Here is a 19,017-nt window from a genome sequence, read left to right on the forward strand (position 1 = left end):
TGTCACAACTTACAAGTCTATTTTTATGTGGAGAATGTGACACATTTACAGTACACCCACTACTCTAACACATATACAACAAAACAAGCTACAGCCTGTCAGGACCCTGGGCCCTGCTCTCTACATGACATTCAACCCTCCAACACTCTCACACGCAAACATATACTCACACAGGCACACACATACACACCTCCCTCTGCAGACTAATGGTCCTATTACCCTGAAAGGTCGGTTAAATATCCTAGTACAAGGAGGAGAGGGGGGGCGTATTGCAGTGGCCATCGGGTGAAGAGAGCAACATTCCATATCACTCTGGCTGCTCCGCCTGCGCTTTTGGAGTGACTGATGCACCAATTGGTATTCATGAAGAATCCTTAAGATGTTGTTTTCTCAGAATTCCCCCACTGATCATTTCAGCACGGTAATGTGTGTGTGTGTGTGTGTGTGTGTGTGTGTGTGTGTGTGTGTGTGTGTGTGTGTGTGTGTGTGTGTGTGTGTGTGTGTGTGTGTGTGTGTGTGTGTGTGTGTGTGTGTGTGTGTGTGTGTGTGTGTGTGTGTGTGTGTGTGTGTGTGTGTGTGTGTGTGTGTGTGTGTGTGTGCGTGTGTGTGATGGGGGTAAAAATAGGGCGGAGGCTTTTTTTATACATCAAAACGGGTAAAATTGCAGTCATTGTGACAAATAGACACCATAGCTCCACAGGGCTATTATTGTCTTTATAAAGTGAATGATATTAGAACAGTAGGGAAAGACAGGAGGGAAGGTTCGCTTGTTATTAGGATTCATACATGTATGAAAAATCAAGTTGCTACGTGACCACAAAAGCCTTAGGCCGCGTTCCTCAGTTGAGGCCGAGGCGGCGCAACAACCGACGGTGGCTTGCCACGTCATCGACCGTGTCATCGACCGACAAATTGCTATAACAGTTGATACTTAAAATACCTATCCAGGCGTTGTAAGATCTTTCAGGCGTCAGCAACATCTAAGGTATAGAAGGCAGCCTTAGCTTCATCTGCTATCTACATTGAGGGAGATCAAGCAGTGAGATATTGACTGACATGGATAGGCTACTCTGATATTCCAGGCTTCTCTGAGCTCTGTCACAGAGCAGTTTCCATCAGAGCTATTAAAGTAGATGTGTCCTGTTGCCTTGGCGTCAGGTCTAGATCAAGCCCTGTTGTGATATAGGGCATATCCTGGTCAACAAAACAGATACATTTTCTGTCTGACCTTGTGCTGCCTGCTGTGGTTCAGGAGCTGACAACTATACTGACACCAGTGGATTACTTAAACCATTCTTTGTTCAACCTTTTTTTAAAGAGGAAAATACCCTTGAGGTTAAACACCTCTTTTGAGAGTGTGACCTTGTCTTAACAATGTTGCATGTAAAATAAGATTAGAACTGTAAAGCAATCTAATATTGTTCGTTTATGGTAAGTAATGAGCAAAACATAATTCAGCATACTACCAATAGCCTAATAAAATACAGAGGCTTTATTTTGTGCCCATGATGAAAATGTAGAGAAGGGTTATTTATCTCTTATCTGTAGCTCTTTTCCTTTTGTTAAGGGGACTCTATTGTGTGTGTATGTTTGTGTGTGCCTGCGTGTCTTTGCTTGTGTGTTTTATATATATATATATATATATATACAGCATATATATATATATATATATATATATATATATATATATATATATATATATATATATATATATATACAGCATATATATATATATATATATATATATATATATATATGCTGGGAGAGGCTATGCTCCCGCTTCTCTTCAAGCGGACTTTCATTTTGCTGCTGGCTGCGCGCTGTTAACGACCGTAGTATACACACTCGCCCTATGAAGTCACGGTAGCGTCACGGTAGCGCTGTAATTTCTCCTCTCCTCGTACGGGGGATGTGCATCTGGACAGGACTGTGTCCTCGCGACAGCGACGCGCCGCATTCCTCCGCTCCTCTCCTACCGAGGACATAAAACCCCAGGCTCCGGTAGCTTATCTTGGACGGGATGGCCGGTGCTAAGTGCCTTCTGAAGACGCCGAGGTATGTGTACGGAGCGTGTTAATTAATACCGCGACTGTTGCGAGAGTTTAAACCAATTGCAGATTATCCTTCAATTGAATGGTCCCGTATTGACTGTAAATAAATGTTAGCCTATCTAACCTTTTTGTTCTCGTTGCAATGCAATTGGTTGTTTATGTGTAAATTACAGAACTGAAATAATGTAGCCTAAATACGGCAACAATGTTTTGAATTGTATTTTTTTGTACAGTAGCCTGTATCAGCACAGCCTGCACAGAGCAGTAGCTTAAACAAGTGCTGTGCTCCAGCTCTTGAGCTGTCGATTCAGATGACATTAGGAAAAATATACAACTGAAACAGGAAAACATAAAATCGATAATAATCTAGCCAATACATGGAATTAAATTTTGCCAAAGATTATGCATTTCATCTGTCTACGTATTTTAAGTATCAATGGATTTTAATAGCCTAGACTACTAAATATGTGTTATGATTATTTGAATTATGATAAAAATTGTGTAAACACTGTGTCGTGCAGCTAACCAAAAATGCCCACTTTGCGTGTGCGGTGCCACGCATTTGGAGACATTAGCCTAATACTTCATGCATTAATTTGATCGGTTTGCCAGGGGCAGACTGGGACAAGAATTAAGCCTTGGCATTTTATCCACACCAGCCCACATCACTGAGCATGCAGCCAACCCCCCCCCCCCCCCCCTTCTCTGGTGTCACTCTGCTTATTCTTGTTCTCTGTCTGTCGGTCTGTCTGTCAGCTTAAACCACAATGCCTATAGGCTTACATTATAAAAGCCAAGCTAACGACTTAGGCAATGTTGTAAATTAGTGCCTTTCATATGCACTGGCGATTTTAGCATGTAAATCTTGGTGGGGCAAAAAAATAATGTGGGGTGCATGCCAACAAAGCCACTACACAACACTAAACAATACATGAATTGCGCTATACCACTGCTACACCTGGCTATCAGCGGAGCCTTGTCTGGCAGCAAAACAGTTCATTCATGCTCATTTACTACCTTTAAAAAACACAGCTGATATGGCTGACTTGCTTAAGCAAATGTGGTTTCTACGGACAATTGAGATGTACAAACTATGGCATAAGGAGACGACAAGCGGATAAGAGGCAATCCGTAATTTTGATTAAGACAGTAATGAGTGAGCTAGGGCGGACTAGTCAATATAACTATTTGTTCAGCACTTTTGAAATGTACAGTGACAGAATTCAGAACATGGGCCGTTCTTACAGTGTTCTCCCTGTACACCAAGTCAGAACCGTAGGATAAATAAAGGGGGCATAAAAGCATACAATGAAAGCTCTTACAATAATCGATGATTACATTTCTCAAAAACAGGTTATAGGCCACATGTGCACCACCAAGTCAGAACAGTTGGCGAAATTAAGAGATGAAAATAGAACAAATTATTAGGGTGAGGCACATGGGCTACAAACAGCTTACTACACAACATACACGTAGTATTACATTCTTAGCTTCAGTATACATATTTATGCAGCAGCATACAATACATGTTTGGACTCACCTTGTTGTGCTGCGCTCACTTGAACAGGAAGGTGGCGCGGCAGTCCTTCGTGGGCAAATTTTGTCATCAAAGTCTGGCATTCTCTGGATTTATGGTGCTTTCAAGACAACTGGGAACTCGGGGGGAAAAAGGTTGAATCATGATGACGTCAGTGATCTTCGGATCGTAGCTCTAGAAAGAGACCCGAGTTCCCGATTTACATTCTGATTTACATGCTGAACATATTTTCCCAGTCAAAGCTTGTTTTTCCAGAATTTCCAGTTGTCTTGAACTCACTAAAGTCAGATTCTGCAGTTCCGAGTTAACAGTTGTTTTGCGTGTAGCACAAGTCATTCTTCATTGACAGCATGGCCAATGTTAAATGCTTATCATTTTAATCTTGGAAAAGAGACCCTTAAATCTTAGACTTGGGACCCCCACAGCCACTCCACTGAATAGCAGGCTAATGATTGCTTTGCAATGTTTGCAGTTAGCCACCGATTCCTTCCAAACCACTCATTGTTGAATTTCCTATTTCCAACTTGTTGTGTAATGTTTATGTCCAATGGTCGATGAGCACCGATATGTTTTATCTATAATTTCTCTTCATTATTTCTCTTCATATGACAAGGATTAAAAATGATTTGCCAGTAGATTGTCGTCTTGATTCATGATGATGACTGCTAGCTAAGATAGAAAGTATGATGTTGACGTGATCAGTCGAATCAAAGCTACTGTAGATATAACGTGATTTGACATCATTTTATCTGTGGACAATGTCCTTGAGCCTTCTTGGATGGCCACTTCTAATGTAACTCTATGGCAGCACCCAAGGGGCTAGAATTCTAGAGATCTAACCTTAGACTTGGTGATGACGTAGTGTCCCCATGAGTAACAGAACACTGAGCCAATCATGGCGCAACGCTCCGTATTTTCTGCTGGCTTGCCCCGCCACCACAGAAAGCACTGAGCTAGGCTGAAACACCTGCATTTTGGAGCTGCCTTACTCAAGAAAACAAAAAAGAGACCATGTTTGTATGCGGCTTTATTAATTCATTGATACATATATATATTTTCATTGTTTGCAAACTGATATGTGACAGGTATTAATGCTAAAATAACATGCAAAACAAGCAAGCCCCCCCCCAAATAAATAATATTTGTATTTTATTTTTGCAAAAAATGTTGGCTCAAAACAGGTGGCCCTAACCTGAATGACGGGTCCCCACTGGTCATATGTGTTCCCCTGAATCAACACTTACCCTAATTGTTAATTACTTTTACAGTGCTCCAGACTAACGTCATTCATTGTCAGGGATCGGCCCCTTCAATTTTTGCCTAAAATTACACAGCCAAATCTAACTGCTTGTAGCTCAGGGCCTGAAGCAAGGATATACATATTCCTGTTACCATTTGAAAGGAAACACTTTGAAGTTTGTGGAAATGTAGGGGTTTATGGTAGAGTGGTGAGACGGTAGCCAGTCATCAGTAAAAGGCACATGACAGCCCGCTTGGAGTTTGCCAAAAAGCACATAAAGAATCTCAAACCAAGATTGAACTCTCTGTTCTGAATTAAGCTTTATTTTTAACTAGGCAAGTCAGTTAAGGACAAATTCTTTGACTGGCGTACACCAGCCAAACCCGGATGACGCTGGGCCAATTGTGCGCTTCCCTATGGAACTTCCGATTTGAACCAGGGTGTCTGTAGTGATGCCTCAAGCACTGAGATGCAGTGCCTTAGACCGCTGCGCCACTCAGGAGCCCCTGAATGCCAAGCGTCACGTCTGGAGGAAACCTGGCACAATCCCTACGATGAAGCATGGTGGTGGCAGCATTATGCTGTGGGGATGTTTTTCAGCGGCAGGGACTGGGAGACTAATCAGGATTCAGGCAAAGATGAACGGAGCAAAGTACAGAGAGATCCTTGATGAAAACCTGCTTCAGAGCGCTCAGGACCTCAGACTGGGGGCGAAGGTTCACCTTCCAACAGGACAATGACCCTAAGCACACAGCCAAGACAACGCAGGAGTGGCTTTGGGACAAGTCTCTGAATGTCCTTGAGTGGCCCAACCAGAGACCGGATTTACATCTCTGGAGAGACTTGAAAATAGCTGTGCACCAACACACCCCATCCAACCTGACAGAGCTTGAGAGGATCTGTAGAGAAGAATGCTTGTAGTGTCATACCCAAGAAGACTCGAGGCTATAGTCAATGCCAAAGGTACTTCAACAAAGTACTGAGTAAAGGGTCTGAATACGTATGTAAATGTGATATTTCAGGTTTTTATTTTTAATACATTTGCAAAATGTCTAAAAACCTGGTTTTGCTTTGTCATTATGTTGTATTGTATGTAGATTGATGAGGGAAAAAAGCTATTTTATCCATTTTAGAAAAAGGCTGTAACGTAACAAAATGTGGAAATGGTCAAGGGGTCTGAATACTTTCTGAAGGCACTGTACTAGAACTTCATATTACAGTGTAATATATGTTTGTACCATTTTCCATCTCAGCTGTGGACTCAGCGTTGTGTATCAGGTCCTGAAGCTCGGTTGTTGGTGAGTCGATGGCTCTGCAGGAGGGCCTTCTGTTTGAAGACAGTAGGTCACTTGGGTCTTTACAGACTCTACAGTCACTACAGACTCTGGTTCAATTCCAGGCTGAATCACAACCAGCTGTGATTGGGAGTCCCATAGGGAAGCGCACAATTGGCCCAGCGTTGTCTGAGTTAGGGTTTGAAAATAAGAATTTGTGCTTAATTGACTTGCCTAGTTACATAAATAAATTCAGGAATTTGCGTCACCAAACATCAGTCCAAAATCTTGCTCAATCTACAGACAAGACACACAAAGACAATAAAATCTCAGCTACCAGATTTCTAAGACATGGTCCTGTCGCCTTTTATTAGCTCTGTCAATGACCACCCTGAGACATGGTCATGCTTTGGAAAAAACAATGCATCAACATGTCATTCAAACGTTCTCACACATGCATGCTATGAAGTTGACAGAGTCCATTTCATTCAAACCATACCTGGCATGTCCAGAAACTGTGGAACACGGAGCATGTCAGAGGTGTTCTGTGAGTCATGGACGATTTTTTGACAGTAGGTTGAGGTCAGCTTCATATTTTCTTTTACGGTTGCTTCATCAGACGTGTGTATCATCAGCACGATGGCCTTTCAACACTGCCCTTCTTCCCTCAGCCAGTCTTTGTCCATGAAGGGGTCTCTGTCAGCAGCTGGTCCACCTCCAACCAAACACAAAACACTGGTATAGACAGTCCAACCAAACCCCATTACACTGAACTGTGTGAGAAAACCCCATAAAAAACAAGTCTCACTCACTCCCTTGAAAACACACATTCACATGCTTACACCCTGGCATGCCTGCACCCGAGCGAGCACAAACCATACACACACAAATAAAAGACTGAAGCTAATTTGTCACTGGTGCATGTTAGAATCTGGAAGAAAAGTTTAACAGTTGCAGGGACTGTGTAATGTTTAATGCTCCTCAGTCACCTTCACATACACAAAGCCTAATAAATGTAATCTTCAGTTACAAGTGACCGAGGAGGAGCATGTAAACAGCATCAGTGCTATGTTAGAGAGCTTTACAACTTGAAACGTGATGCTGTGTTTATCATTTCAACATTTAGTGATGTAGCAGTGACAGTTTCACTATCGGCAGAATGTTCCTTCAAAACAGCAAAACCATTTTAAAAAATGGTCTTACATCACTTCCCCTTGGCCCTATAACCCTATCAATGTGTGCAGATCCATAAGGTGAAAGCTCCACGACTACACTGCTTACATCTATCCACACCCTTCAACTCTGCGAACATCAAAGGGTTAGGGCTAAGGGGAGGTGATAGGGAGTGAATTGGTACCCAGGTTTATTTTGAACTCACATAGGCAGTCTTGTTTTGTGGTCGGCTAGGTAATGGAACAAGGAAACTATTCCTCTTGCTATTCCTCTTGCCTCCTTTACGTCGCGGGGGACTTGTTCTGAACCCCTCCAAAAAGAAAAAATATTAGATTGGCAATAATAGATGAATGCAAAACATTGAACTTAATGCGTAAAAAAACTTGGTTTACCCATGATCCTCTGTCATATTTGCAACCAATATCTTGATCATATCACGCTTGCTGCAGTCAGCCAAGCTTTTTGTCCGAGCATACTCATTCATTCACGATCCTTTCCCCTCCAGCTTTGCTCTGGAAAATGTCCTCAATCATCTAACATAAAGCACAGCATACACAGACCCTATTACACCAGGATTCTTTATCAACATATGTTTTATTGATTCCTCACCTCCTTCTGAAATCCCATTTGATAAGACCTAATGTTCCTCTCCTAATTCATTGTTCTGTAGTTGGTTTTGAGAACGATGAGAAGAGGATATGAGGAGCCCAGGATTGACAAATTGAGAAAGAGCTCAGTGGTAGCCAGCCATCCTCCTGGAGAGCTACTGTGCAGGCGTTGGTTTCAGCCCTGCTCCATCACCTGGCTATATCACTAAACCTCACATTAGGATCTATCAAGATTATTTAAGTCGATTAGAGCAGGACTGGAAAAATCCTACATACACTAAGTAAATCTCTGGGAGTAAGCCAACCCAACATCACAAAGATGGAACCTCAGGAAGATCAATAAAGTTTTTAGTTATGAAAAGACAATCCTGGAAAATAATGAAAGGCTTACTTTGGCTGGACTATCTTCCTCTGCTCTCCTTTTTCTGTTAGGACTTTGTGTCAGGGTAACAGAGTCGTCAGAGTCTAATGAACCACCAACATCCACGGAGCAGCTTGCAGAAGAGTTAACACAATCTGCCCGTTACATGAATAAATGAAAGCTCGGTTCTCAACAATGCTACAGGAATAATACAACCAAATTGCATATCTGTTTCTTTACATTTTGGTTGTTAGTCATACTCTAAACCCCATTTAGCATGCTTTAAATGTCAGGCGCAAATAATCTGCTATGAAATCCTTAACCTACAATTATATATGGGATGTTGAGATAAGACATGCAATTAATGGGTTCTGATGTGATCTGTGATGCCACAGAATGCGTGGTGTGTGACTCCATCCCTCAAAATCTTGGACCCCTGGCAAACTCCCCCTCCCAAAAGTATGTTTGGCATTTAAATGTCTCAGCGGTGCCCCCTGCAGGCTTTGGGGGACGTGGTGGCCCCTCCTTTATTGTACCATCCCTGCAAACACCAGACCTCCCTCTGGATCCGGGTGCCAGACCTGGGCCAGCAGGATTAGATCTGGCCTGCCGGACTCCGGGCAGATGTGGGCCATATAATTTGTGCTAGCTGGGATTGTATGAACGAATGCATTGATCATAGCTCTGTACTGTAGAGAAATAACTCGCCATCAGAACTTGTTTCATTGGGTAAACACATTTTTAGCAAACTGAGGTCTGGTCTCTGAAAAAGATACTGAAACACTTCAACTACTTTAGTCCCAGATTCATCATTAACTTTAAGTCCCTGGTAGGCAGGATACATTTATTGACAAATTGAAAGACATTAAACAACATTTGGATCGCTGTTAGGGTTTCTGTAAACAATTGCAATTGTGGCAATCACTCACCTCCTTCCAAAAAGTTTTTGAAAGTCAATGGCTCTTGTGAAAAAATTAACTTCTTCTCATCTTTGTATTTCACTTGTACAGCCAGCAGCCTAGTCAGCACTACCCGAACACAGCCTATATAAACACAACTACGTTCAACTTCAATACATTCTAATAAAAATACGCTTAATGAACAACACAGGACACAATATTGATATTCACACTAATGGTTGCATGCACTACATTTGCATACAGCGTGTGGATTTCAGCATATGAGATTGAGATAAGCACCTAGCTAATTTTGCTATGGTTACATAAATACATAATATTCATTGCTTTCTCCTTGCTTTACTGTGCTGCAATTATTAACTATATATTTAGTAACATACATGAGGATACCGTAGATAGTACACACAAGGCACACACGCCTAGAAAAAGTATTGACAGCTGACAGTTAACAACATCATAGCTACCCAGGCACACATTACTAAGCCTTCGAACTGTGTCATTGCGTTTTGGTACCTCAGGACATGAATTTCCAATGGAATGCTGCGTTTACCTTGCAGCATTGCATTGCAGAGGCCGTTGCTGTACAGTCTGTGTGGTGCATACGTTGGATTTATCAAAAGAATGCATCAAGTTGTGTGCATTTACTTGACAGAAAGTAGCAAAATGTGAATGTTGAATTTTTGTTGCACACATATCCAGTAAAAAAATGTGGGATAACATAAAAAAAAAAAGTTTGACTGTAGAATTTCTTTAAAAAATTTATTAATTTATTTGCCAAGTAGCATACATATTATTCCAGAGATGGTTGAAGTCGTGAAAGCGCAGGTCTGTGTGGGTCCAGAGATGGTTGAAGTCCTGAAAGCGCAGGTCTGTGTGGATCCAGAGATGGTTGAAGTCGTGAAAGCGCAGGTCTGTGTGGGTCCAGAGATGGTTGAAGTCCTGAAAGCGCAGGTCTGTGTGGATCCAGAGATGGTTGAAGTCGTGAAAGCGCAGGTCTGTGTGGGTCCAGAGATGGTTGAAGTCCTGAAAGCGCAGGTCTGTGTGGATCCAGAGATGGTTGAAGTCCTGAAAGCGCAGGTCTGGGTGGGTCCAGAGATGGTTGAAGTCCTGAAAGCGCAGGTCTGTGTGGGTCCAGAGATGGTTGAAGTCCTGAAAGCAAGCAGGGGAGTTCCACCGTCTCATTCAAGAGCTTTGACTGTTTGGAGAGGAATTCCGAAGTTACTTTCGCCTGGACCGAAGCCAGTTCGATCACATGCTCCAGATGGTTGGAGCCAGGATCGCCCGGATGGATACCAACTACCGTGAGCCCATCAGCCCAGTTGAACGCCTGGCGATTTGTCTCCGGTAAGCTAAATTCTAGTACATTTTTAAAGCCTTTGATACCATAATTGATTGATATTAGATATATTTTATGTGCAACCTAGCTAGCTAAAGGGCTCTCTAGTTAATAGCCCATATGTGACAAAGGGTTTGCCTATAGGGACAGCCGGAGAACCCTTTTAGGTTCTAGATAGTACCTTCCTTTAGAGTAGAGTTGGCCTGGGCTACAGTTTATTGATATAGTCATAGACTGAATTGTACAGTTTCAAGGCATTGTTAATGATGGTTGATGAGTATTACAATATAATTAGTAGAGCATAATGAACTGTAATGAGGTAGCTATGTGAGTAGATATAATATATGGGTGGAATTCAAGTTACACACAATTTTGATAATTATTTTGAATTATATTTCAGATTCTTGGAGACAGGGGACTCCTACAGGACCATCGGAGTTGGACGGTCCACAGTGGCAGGCATTGTCGCCTCTGAGGCACAAGCCATCTGGTACTGTCTGGTTGGTGAATACATGCCTGTCCCCAAGGAGGAAACCTGGAGGGCCATTGCTGCCGAGTTCCTGGAGAGGTGGAATTTCCCCAACTGTTTTGGATCCATTGACGGAAATAGTAGTAATCCGGGCTCCACCGTGCTTGGGTTCGCAATTCTACAACTACAAGCTTACATATTCAGTTGTACTCTTGGCTGTTGTAGATGCCATCTACTGTTTTCGTGTCGTCGATGTTGGTGCTTATGGCAAGGGAAGTGATGGCGGGACCCTGCCTTCGGACAGGCACTTAAAAAAAAAAAAAAGTTACATTTTTATTTAACCTTTATTTAACTAGGCTAGTTGAGAACAAGTTCTCATTTACAGCTGCGACCTGGCCAAGAATAAAGCAAAGCAGTTCGACACATACAACAACACAGAGTTACACATGGAATTAACAAACACACAGTCAATTATACAGTGGAAAAAGTCTATATACAGTGTGTGCAAATTAGGTAAAATAAGGGTAAGGCAATAAATAGGCCATGGTGGCAAAGTAAATACAATACACCAATTAAACACTGGAGTGATTGATGTGCAGAAGATGAATGTGCATGTAGAGATACTGGGGTGCAAAGGAGCAAGATAAATAAATAAATGGGGATGGGGATGAGGTAGTTGGATGGGCTATTTACAGATGGGCAGATGGGCAGATGGGCTATGTACAGATGGGCTATGTACAGGTGCAGTGATCTGTGAGCTGCTCTGACAGCTGGTGCTTAAAGCTAGTGAGGGAGATATGAGTCTCCAGCTTCAGTGATTTTTGCAGTTCGTTCCAGTCATTGGCAGCAGAGAACTGGAAGGAAAGGCGGCCAAAGGAGGAATTGGCTTTGGGGGTGGCCAGTGAGATATACAGTGGGGCAAAAAAGTATTTAGTCAGCCACCAATTGTGCAAGTTCTCCCACTTAAAAAGATGAGAGAGGCCTGTAATTTTCATCATAGGTACACTTCAACTATGACAGACAAAATTAGAAATGACAGACAAAATTAGAAAAAAAAATCCAGAGAATCACATTGTAGGATTTTTAATGAATTTATTTGCAAATTATGGTGGAAAATAAGTATTTGGTCACCTACAAAACAAGCAAGATTTCTGGCTCTCACAGACCTGTAACTTCTTTAAGAGGCTCCTCTGTCCTCCACTCGTTACCTGTATTAATGGCACCTGTTTGAACTTGTTATCAGTATAAAAGACACCTAAAGGCTATTTTGTAAATGACATCGCCGAAGTCGAGGATCGGTAGGATGGTCAGTTTTACGAGGGTATGTTTGGCAGCATGAGTGAAGGATGCTTTGTTGCAAAATAGGAAGCCGATTCTAGATTTAATTTTGGATTGGAGATGCTGGAAGGAGAGTTTACAGTCTAAGCAGACACCTAGGTATTTGTAGTTGTCCACATATTCTAAGTCAGAACCGTCCAGAGTAGTGATGCTGGACGGGCGGGTAGGTGCGGGCAGCGATCGGTTGAAGAGCATGCATTTAGTTTTACTTGCATTTAAGAGCAGTTGGAGGCAACGGAATGAGTGTTGTATGGTGGTTAGTTAAAGCTTGTCTGGAGGTTAGTTAACCCAGTGTCCAAAGAAGGGCCAGAAGTATACAGAATGGTGTCGTCTGCGTAGAGGTGGATCAGAGAATCACCAGCAGCAAGAGCGACATCATTGATGTATACAGAGAAGAGAGTCGGCCCGAGACCTGAACCCTGTGGCACCCCCACAGAGACTGTCAGAGGTCCAGACAACAGGCCCTCCGATTTGACACACTGAACTCCATCAGAGAAGTAGTTGGTGAACCAGGTGAGGCAGTCATTTGAGAAACGAAGGCTGTTTAGTCTGCCAATAACAATGTGGTCAGGATGGCACATTGGAGATTCCACCACCTGCATCACTCCCTGGGGCTGGGACCCCCCCCCCACGTTTTCGTCGGTAACGAGCCCTTCCCTTTGATACCCAACCCCATGAGGCCCTACGTTGGACGCCAGCTGCCATTGCCAAAGCCTGTAAGGATCTTTAACAAACGACTGTCCAGGGCAAGGTTAGTTGTTGAATGCGCCTGTGGGATTCTGGCAGCCCGGTGGAGAATGTATCATAGAGTGCTTAGTCTCAGCCCCTCAAATGTCGATGCCTGCGTGAAGGCCACATGTGTTCTCCACAACTTCCTGCGGAGGTCATTCCAGGATCCACTCCGGATGGAGATGGGCACGCCAAATGGTCACCTTCCTGATGTCACCAGGGCAGGTGTCAACAACGCCCCCAGACAGGCACTCCAGGTGAGGGAGAAGCTGACCACCTACTTCTCATCGCCAGCAGGTGAAGTCCCATGGCACTATGCCGTGGAGTGAAACTGCTCTTTTAAGAGCCCCGTAACACAAAGGTTATTTTAAGAACCATCCACCGTTGTCCATAAAATAGCATTTTTTCACAGATTATTTTATGTCTCATTGTCTCTCTTCATTTGGAAGTTATATTTAAGTGAAATTTGGGAGTAAAGACCACACCTTAATCCCTTCCCTCTCCCATTAACGTCAGTATTATACACACCTGGCATGGTACATCAGGTGAGCAGGAGCACTAATTAAGGTTATACGACATACAGTATGATAACAAAGGGAAAGGGTAACCTAGGGTCCATACAAATAGTACAGTTTACCACCATCTTCACTGGTCTGACAAAAGTGGAATTTATTTTTTTACTTTCTTCTTGTCTTAAATTATGCAAAGGTGTATGGAAGAAATAAGCAGATTAAGTCTAATTGAGATATTAATAAAGAAATGAAACAACTGACTATGAAAACATTAGAATTGAATAAGTATTCAAGTACAGGAAAGAACATGACAGGTATGTGTGTTGTAAAAATGTTACAAAAAATAAAACACCTATTGAAAGAGGTGTGTGTGTGTGTGTGTGTGTATGTTCATGTATGTGCGTGTAAAAATACAAACATTTATGTGAAGCCTGTAATCTGTAAGAGAACAACAAGAGCACATATTTTTGGCACAACTGCAGACAGATACAGACTACTGATAAAGCCTAGACGTAGTAGGGGAACTTCAGACATGGCCATAAAGAGAGAGAGGGCAGGGCTCTGGAGATCTGAGGTACAGAGAGGAGTGGAGGAGGTGTGTGTGTGTGTGTGTGTGTGTGTGTGTGTGTGTGTGTGTGTGTGTGTGTGTGTGTGTGTGTGTGTGTGTGTGTGTGTGTGTGTGTGTGTGTGTGTGTGACTTTGTCTCTGAAAAAAAAGAAAGTAACGTGTAGCCATAACACGGCTAAAGAAACAAATGGCACCTGGACGTCAAGGACACGGCAGGTAGCCTGGACGTGATTGATGCAGGGTGGCAGGTAGCCCAGTGGTCAAAGTGTTGGGCCAGTAACTGAAAGGTTGCTGGATCGAATCTCCAAGGTAAAAATCTGTCGTTCTACCCCTGAACAAGGCAGTTAACCCACTGTTCCCCGTTACGCCGTCATTGTAAATAAGAATTTGTTCTTAACGACTTGCTTAGTTAATAAATTTAGAAGAAAAAATATATATATATATAGTCTTTTAAGAGATCAACAATTCTCCGGTGTGCGAGTTTCAATTCTGTAAAAACACAAATAATGAATGCTGTCCTAAGACTTTAGAAACAAATTACTTTATGAATTGACTGAATTTAAACGGAACTGACATGTGTAAAAGAAAAGGTACAATGAGGAAGGTAAAACTCCTCTTCTTCCTGTCCTTCCTGTGGGCTGCTCGGCTAAATGGACTCCATCTCTAGAAGGGAAGAGAAAAACAACACATACAAGCATTACATAATATAACACCATAAAAGGTGAGATTTATGTTAACTAAATACTGATTGTATAGTGTAGTTAGTTGCTTAAATATTGGAACAGTGTGGTAAAGTTAGTAATTCTTGCTGTTTACTCATGGAATTTGCATTTCAGATCAAAAGATGAATATGACAGGGAAATATTTAAACAGCAAACTGTATCTTTTAGGATATTTTCTACCCCAGAACCAACAGCTATATATTTGCCTCATATTCATCCTTTGATCTGAAATACCAATTAACCTACATGAGTATACTGTAAAAATGACCTACTTTACTTCACTGTCGCAATACTTATGACACTACCTGTGTTGTGGAAGAAAATATTTACCATTGAACTCGGCTTTGAAAAGCAGCTGATACATTTGAACCTTGACTGCTGCTTGTCTTTGCTGAGGCAGCCTCTTCAGTGTTGGCATCAGGCTCATGGCAAAGAGGGTCTCTTCATCCTCCTTCCTGTGAGCATCAGGTTGGGCTGCCGCGAGGTTCATAATGAGGTTCATAAAAACCGTGAGGTTCATAATAATCTCAGGCGGTCCTAGATCCAGAGATGCTTCCTCCGTTTTCTCATCTTCCATGGCTGCACCGGTGGTGGTCATACTTGTTGATGATGTAGACGTTGTAGAGGGTCTCGCTGCACCGGGGGAGGCGATGGTCTCACTTGTAGATGATGTAGAGGGTCTTGATGCACCGGTGGCGCCCACACTTATGGATGACGTAGTAGAGGGTCTGGCTGTAAAATTGCCACTCTTTGCCCTCGGCGCAATAAATGGTTCCAGAAAATAAAGAATGTGGCCGAAGCGTCAAGGCTGCTGACCCAGACCTCTTCTTCTCTTTCTCTGCCCTTCTCTCTCTCTGATACCTGTCCCTGAGTCGTCTCCACTTCCTCCTACAGTCTTCTTATACATAGACATGAACATGATAAGCCAAACCATTACAATAACTATAGTTATTAGATACTGTAGCTATCATGGACATGTCACCTACTGTACACACACTGTTATCGGACCAAATTATCAGCGGTAGTATCTACCATCATTTCTATTACTATTTATCTCACATACACACTCACAGTCTTTCAAATATGATTATTTGGCCAAGTTATCAGGGGTAGTAACTAGCATTATTTATATTACTATTTCTCCTTCACACACACACACACACACACACACACACACACACACACACACACACACACACACACACACACACACACACACACACACACACCTCATTGGCTAGGTTAGCAAGCTAGCTAGTTAGGTTAGCTAGCTAACTAACTAGCCACATCTAGCACAAGCTCACTACTAAACTGACCTGGCAATCCAACTATCGTGGACACTTGTCTCCAAGCAGCATTTTTTTGTATTAACCTCTACTTCCTCACAAACCCGGGTCCGGGAGCACCCCCATCAGTAAAAAAAGCTGACTAGCATAGGCTAGCATAGCGTCACAAGTAAATAGTAGCATCTAAATATCATTAAATCACAAGTCCAAGACACCAGATGAAATATACACATCTTGTGAATCCAGCCATCATTTCTGATTTTTAAAATGTTTTACAGGGAAGACACAATATGTAAATCTATTAGCTAACCACGTTAGCAAAAGACACCACTTTTGTTACTCCACCCTTTTCTTACTGCATCAGTAGCTATCACAAATTCGACCAAATAAAGATATAAATAGCCACTAACCAAGAAACACTTTCATCAGATGACAGTCTGATAACATATGCTATACAATAAATATGTTTTGTTAGAAAAATGTGCATATTTCAGGTATAAATCATAGTTTACCATTGCAGCCACCATAACAACTCTCACCAAAGCAACTAGAATAACTACAGAGACCATTGTGTATTAGCTAATTACTCATCATAAAACATTTCTTAAAAATACACAGCGTACAGCAAATGAAAGACACAGATCTTGTGAATCCAGCCAATATTTCAGATTTTCTAAGTGTTTTACAGTGAAAACACAATATAGCGTTATATTAGCTTACCACAATAGCAAACATCACAACAGCATTGATTCAAGCCAAAAATAGCGATAACGTATAAACCACCAAAATATATTAATTTTTTCACTAACCTTCTCAGAATTCTTCAGATGACAGTCTTATAACATCATATTACACAATGCATATAGAGTTTGTTCGAAAATGTGCATATTTAGCGCCACAAATCGTGGTTATACAATGAGAAAAGTAGCAAAGCTGCCCAGAAAATGTCAGGAGAAATCTTTGGAGAGGCACCTATTCTAATCAGTGACTATTCCAAAACTTGACTAAAAAATACAGGTTGGACAGCAATTGAAAGACAAATTAGTTCTTAATGCAATCGCTGGGTTACATTTTTAAAATTAACGTTACTTCAAAATACAGCGTGCGATAAAGCGAGGCTGCACTGCAATTAATGGCGGCTTATGCATTTGACATTTTTCAACAGAACAACGAATTATCAGCATAAATAGTTCTTACTTTTTGATGAACTCTCATCAGAATCTTGGGAAAGGTGTCCTTTGTCCAAAAGAATCGTTGATAGGTTGTATAACGTCCTCTTCAACGTTGCAATTAGCAGTAAACATTAGCATGAGAGAGAGAGATACCCAACCCCCTAGAACGCCAGGAAATGAAATACCCGAAAATCGCAATATACTGACATAAACTGATATAATTCGGTTTAAAATAACAAGATTATGATGTTTTTAAAGCCTATATCGAATAAAAACACAGCCGGAAATTTCTAAGATCTATAACCGATGGTTCTAGTACAATATGCCAAGGTCCTCAGTGCGTCAGAGCGAAGAGGGAAAAGAACAGACACGTCTTTGCCAAGTGATTTATAACCTTTGAGATCTACGTAGAGACTCCATTTCAAGTCTCCCTATTCGCTAACATCCAGGGGAAGGCGTATGCAGTGCATCTCAACCAATAGAAGACAGGCAGATTTATACACAGGTCTCAGAGCAGCTAGCAAAATTTGGCATTCTCACATACACATAGGAAAATTGCTCTAAGTCCAGTTCTGTTTCACTCACAGATATAAATCAAACGGTTTTAGAAACTAGAGAGTGTTTTCTATCCAATAGTAATAATAATATGCATATTGTCCGAGCAATAATTGAGTATGAGGCAGTTTAATTTGGGAACGTCATTATTACAAAGTGCTAACAGCTCCCCCTATTGACAAGAAGTTTTAAAGTCCCTGTAACTGTCAGCAGTTGTGTCAAAAAGACAAGGTTTCGAGATACCTGAATTCAGTATAGTTGTGTAGCTGCGCAGAATGTTATGCAGCATTGATGCAATGACGCAGTCGGTGACTTCAAAGTGTTAACATTAGCTATTAGCTAGCTACCTAGGTAAAATTAGCTAACTACTGTAGCTAAGTTACCCTGTTAGTGTTAGCAAACTGTTAGCTAACGTTAGCTAATTGCCACGGTAACATTACAAACATTTGGTGTCGAATTAACACACATTTATTGGTTTATTCAACTGTGGTGACACAAAAAAATAGGAATTTAGCCGCTTCAAGTACCTACCTTTTGTACTATATGTCCATTCTGTCAAACTGAGCTAAAATCATTAGCTAGATAGTTAGCTAACGGTAGCTACGCTTTAAGAATGGCGCCAAGCCTGGCTTGGTTAAAAAAACTGGCTATACTATACCGATCGACTGCTAGGTAATAATTCATATTTGGTTTAATATCTAGAACTAGCTAATGATACATGATAAGAAGGATACGCTAAATGGTTGACATAGGCCACTTTTGAATTTAAAACAATATTACTTACCTGAATGCAAAGACATTCTGTCAGTGTTAGCATGAGGAAGAATCAAAATCAAAATTGAACTGCTAATCTGTGAGCAGGATCACATTGACTCTTGCAATATTTATAAACACTATATTCAAATTATTGTGAAAATTCAAAAATTGTGTTTTACCTCGACTCTAGTGGTCACAATCAGTCACATAATTCCCAAAATAGTTAAAGCTGCTCTTTTCGAGTCAAATAATAGTAACTCTGCTGTAATGACTGCATTATTTGCTGTGCAGCAAACTTCCCCTCAAAGGAGGGGACTTATTTACCTTGGGCAAAATACAATGTAGGCACACATAAATTCTGATTGATACTGTTATAAGTAGGCTAATTTCTTTAACGAGTCTGACGCGAAGGAT

The 19,017-nt window shown here is 41.5% G+C and overlaps 1 protein-coding gene across 7 annotated transcripts in view; it reads left to right on the forward strand.

The window, feature by feature from the left end:
* LOC129822075 (A-kinase anchor protein SPHKAP-like) overlaps nucleotides 1-19,017 on the forward strand; it is a 440,116-nt gene that overhangs the window by 368,997 nt on the left and 52,102 nt on the right. The window contains exon 1 of one of the 7 annotated variants that reach the window (XM_055879963.1): nucleotides 1,773-2,055. The exons of the other annotated variants lie outside the window; for them this stretch is intronic. Coding sequence (XP_055735938.1) covers nucleotides 2,021-2,055 — 35 coding nt within the window. The 5' untranslated portion in view covers nucleotides 1,773-2,020. Of the gene's footprint in view, nucleotides 1-1,772; nucleotides 2,056-19,017 lie in introns of those variants that run through there. 7 annotated transcript variants of the gene reach the window in all.

Source organism: Salvelinus fontinalis, chromosome 24, assembly GCF_029448725.1.
Source record: "Salvelinus fontinalis isolate EN_2023a chromosome 24, ASM2944872v1, whole genome shotgun sequence".
In the NCBI taxonomy this organism is placed as follows: domain Eukaryota; kingdom Metazoa; phylum Chordata; class Actinopteri; order Salmoniformes; family Salmonidae; genus Salvelinus; species Salvelinus fontinalis.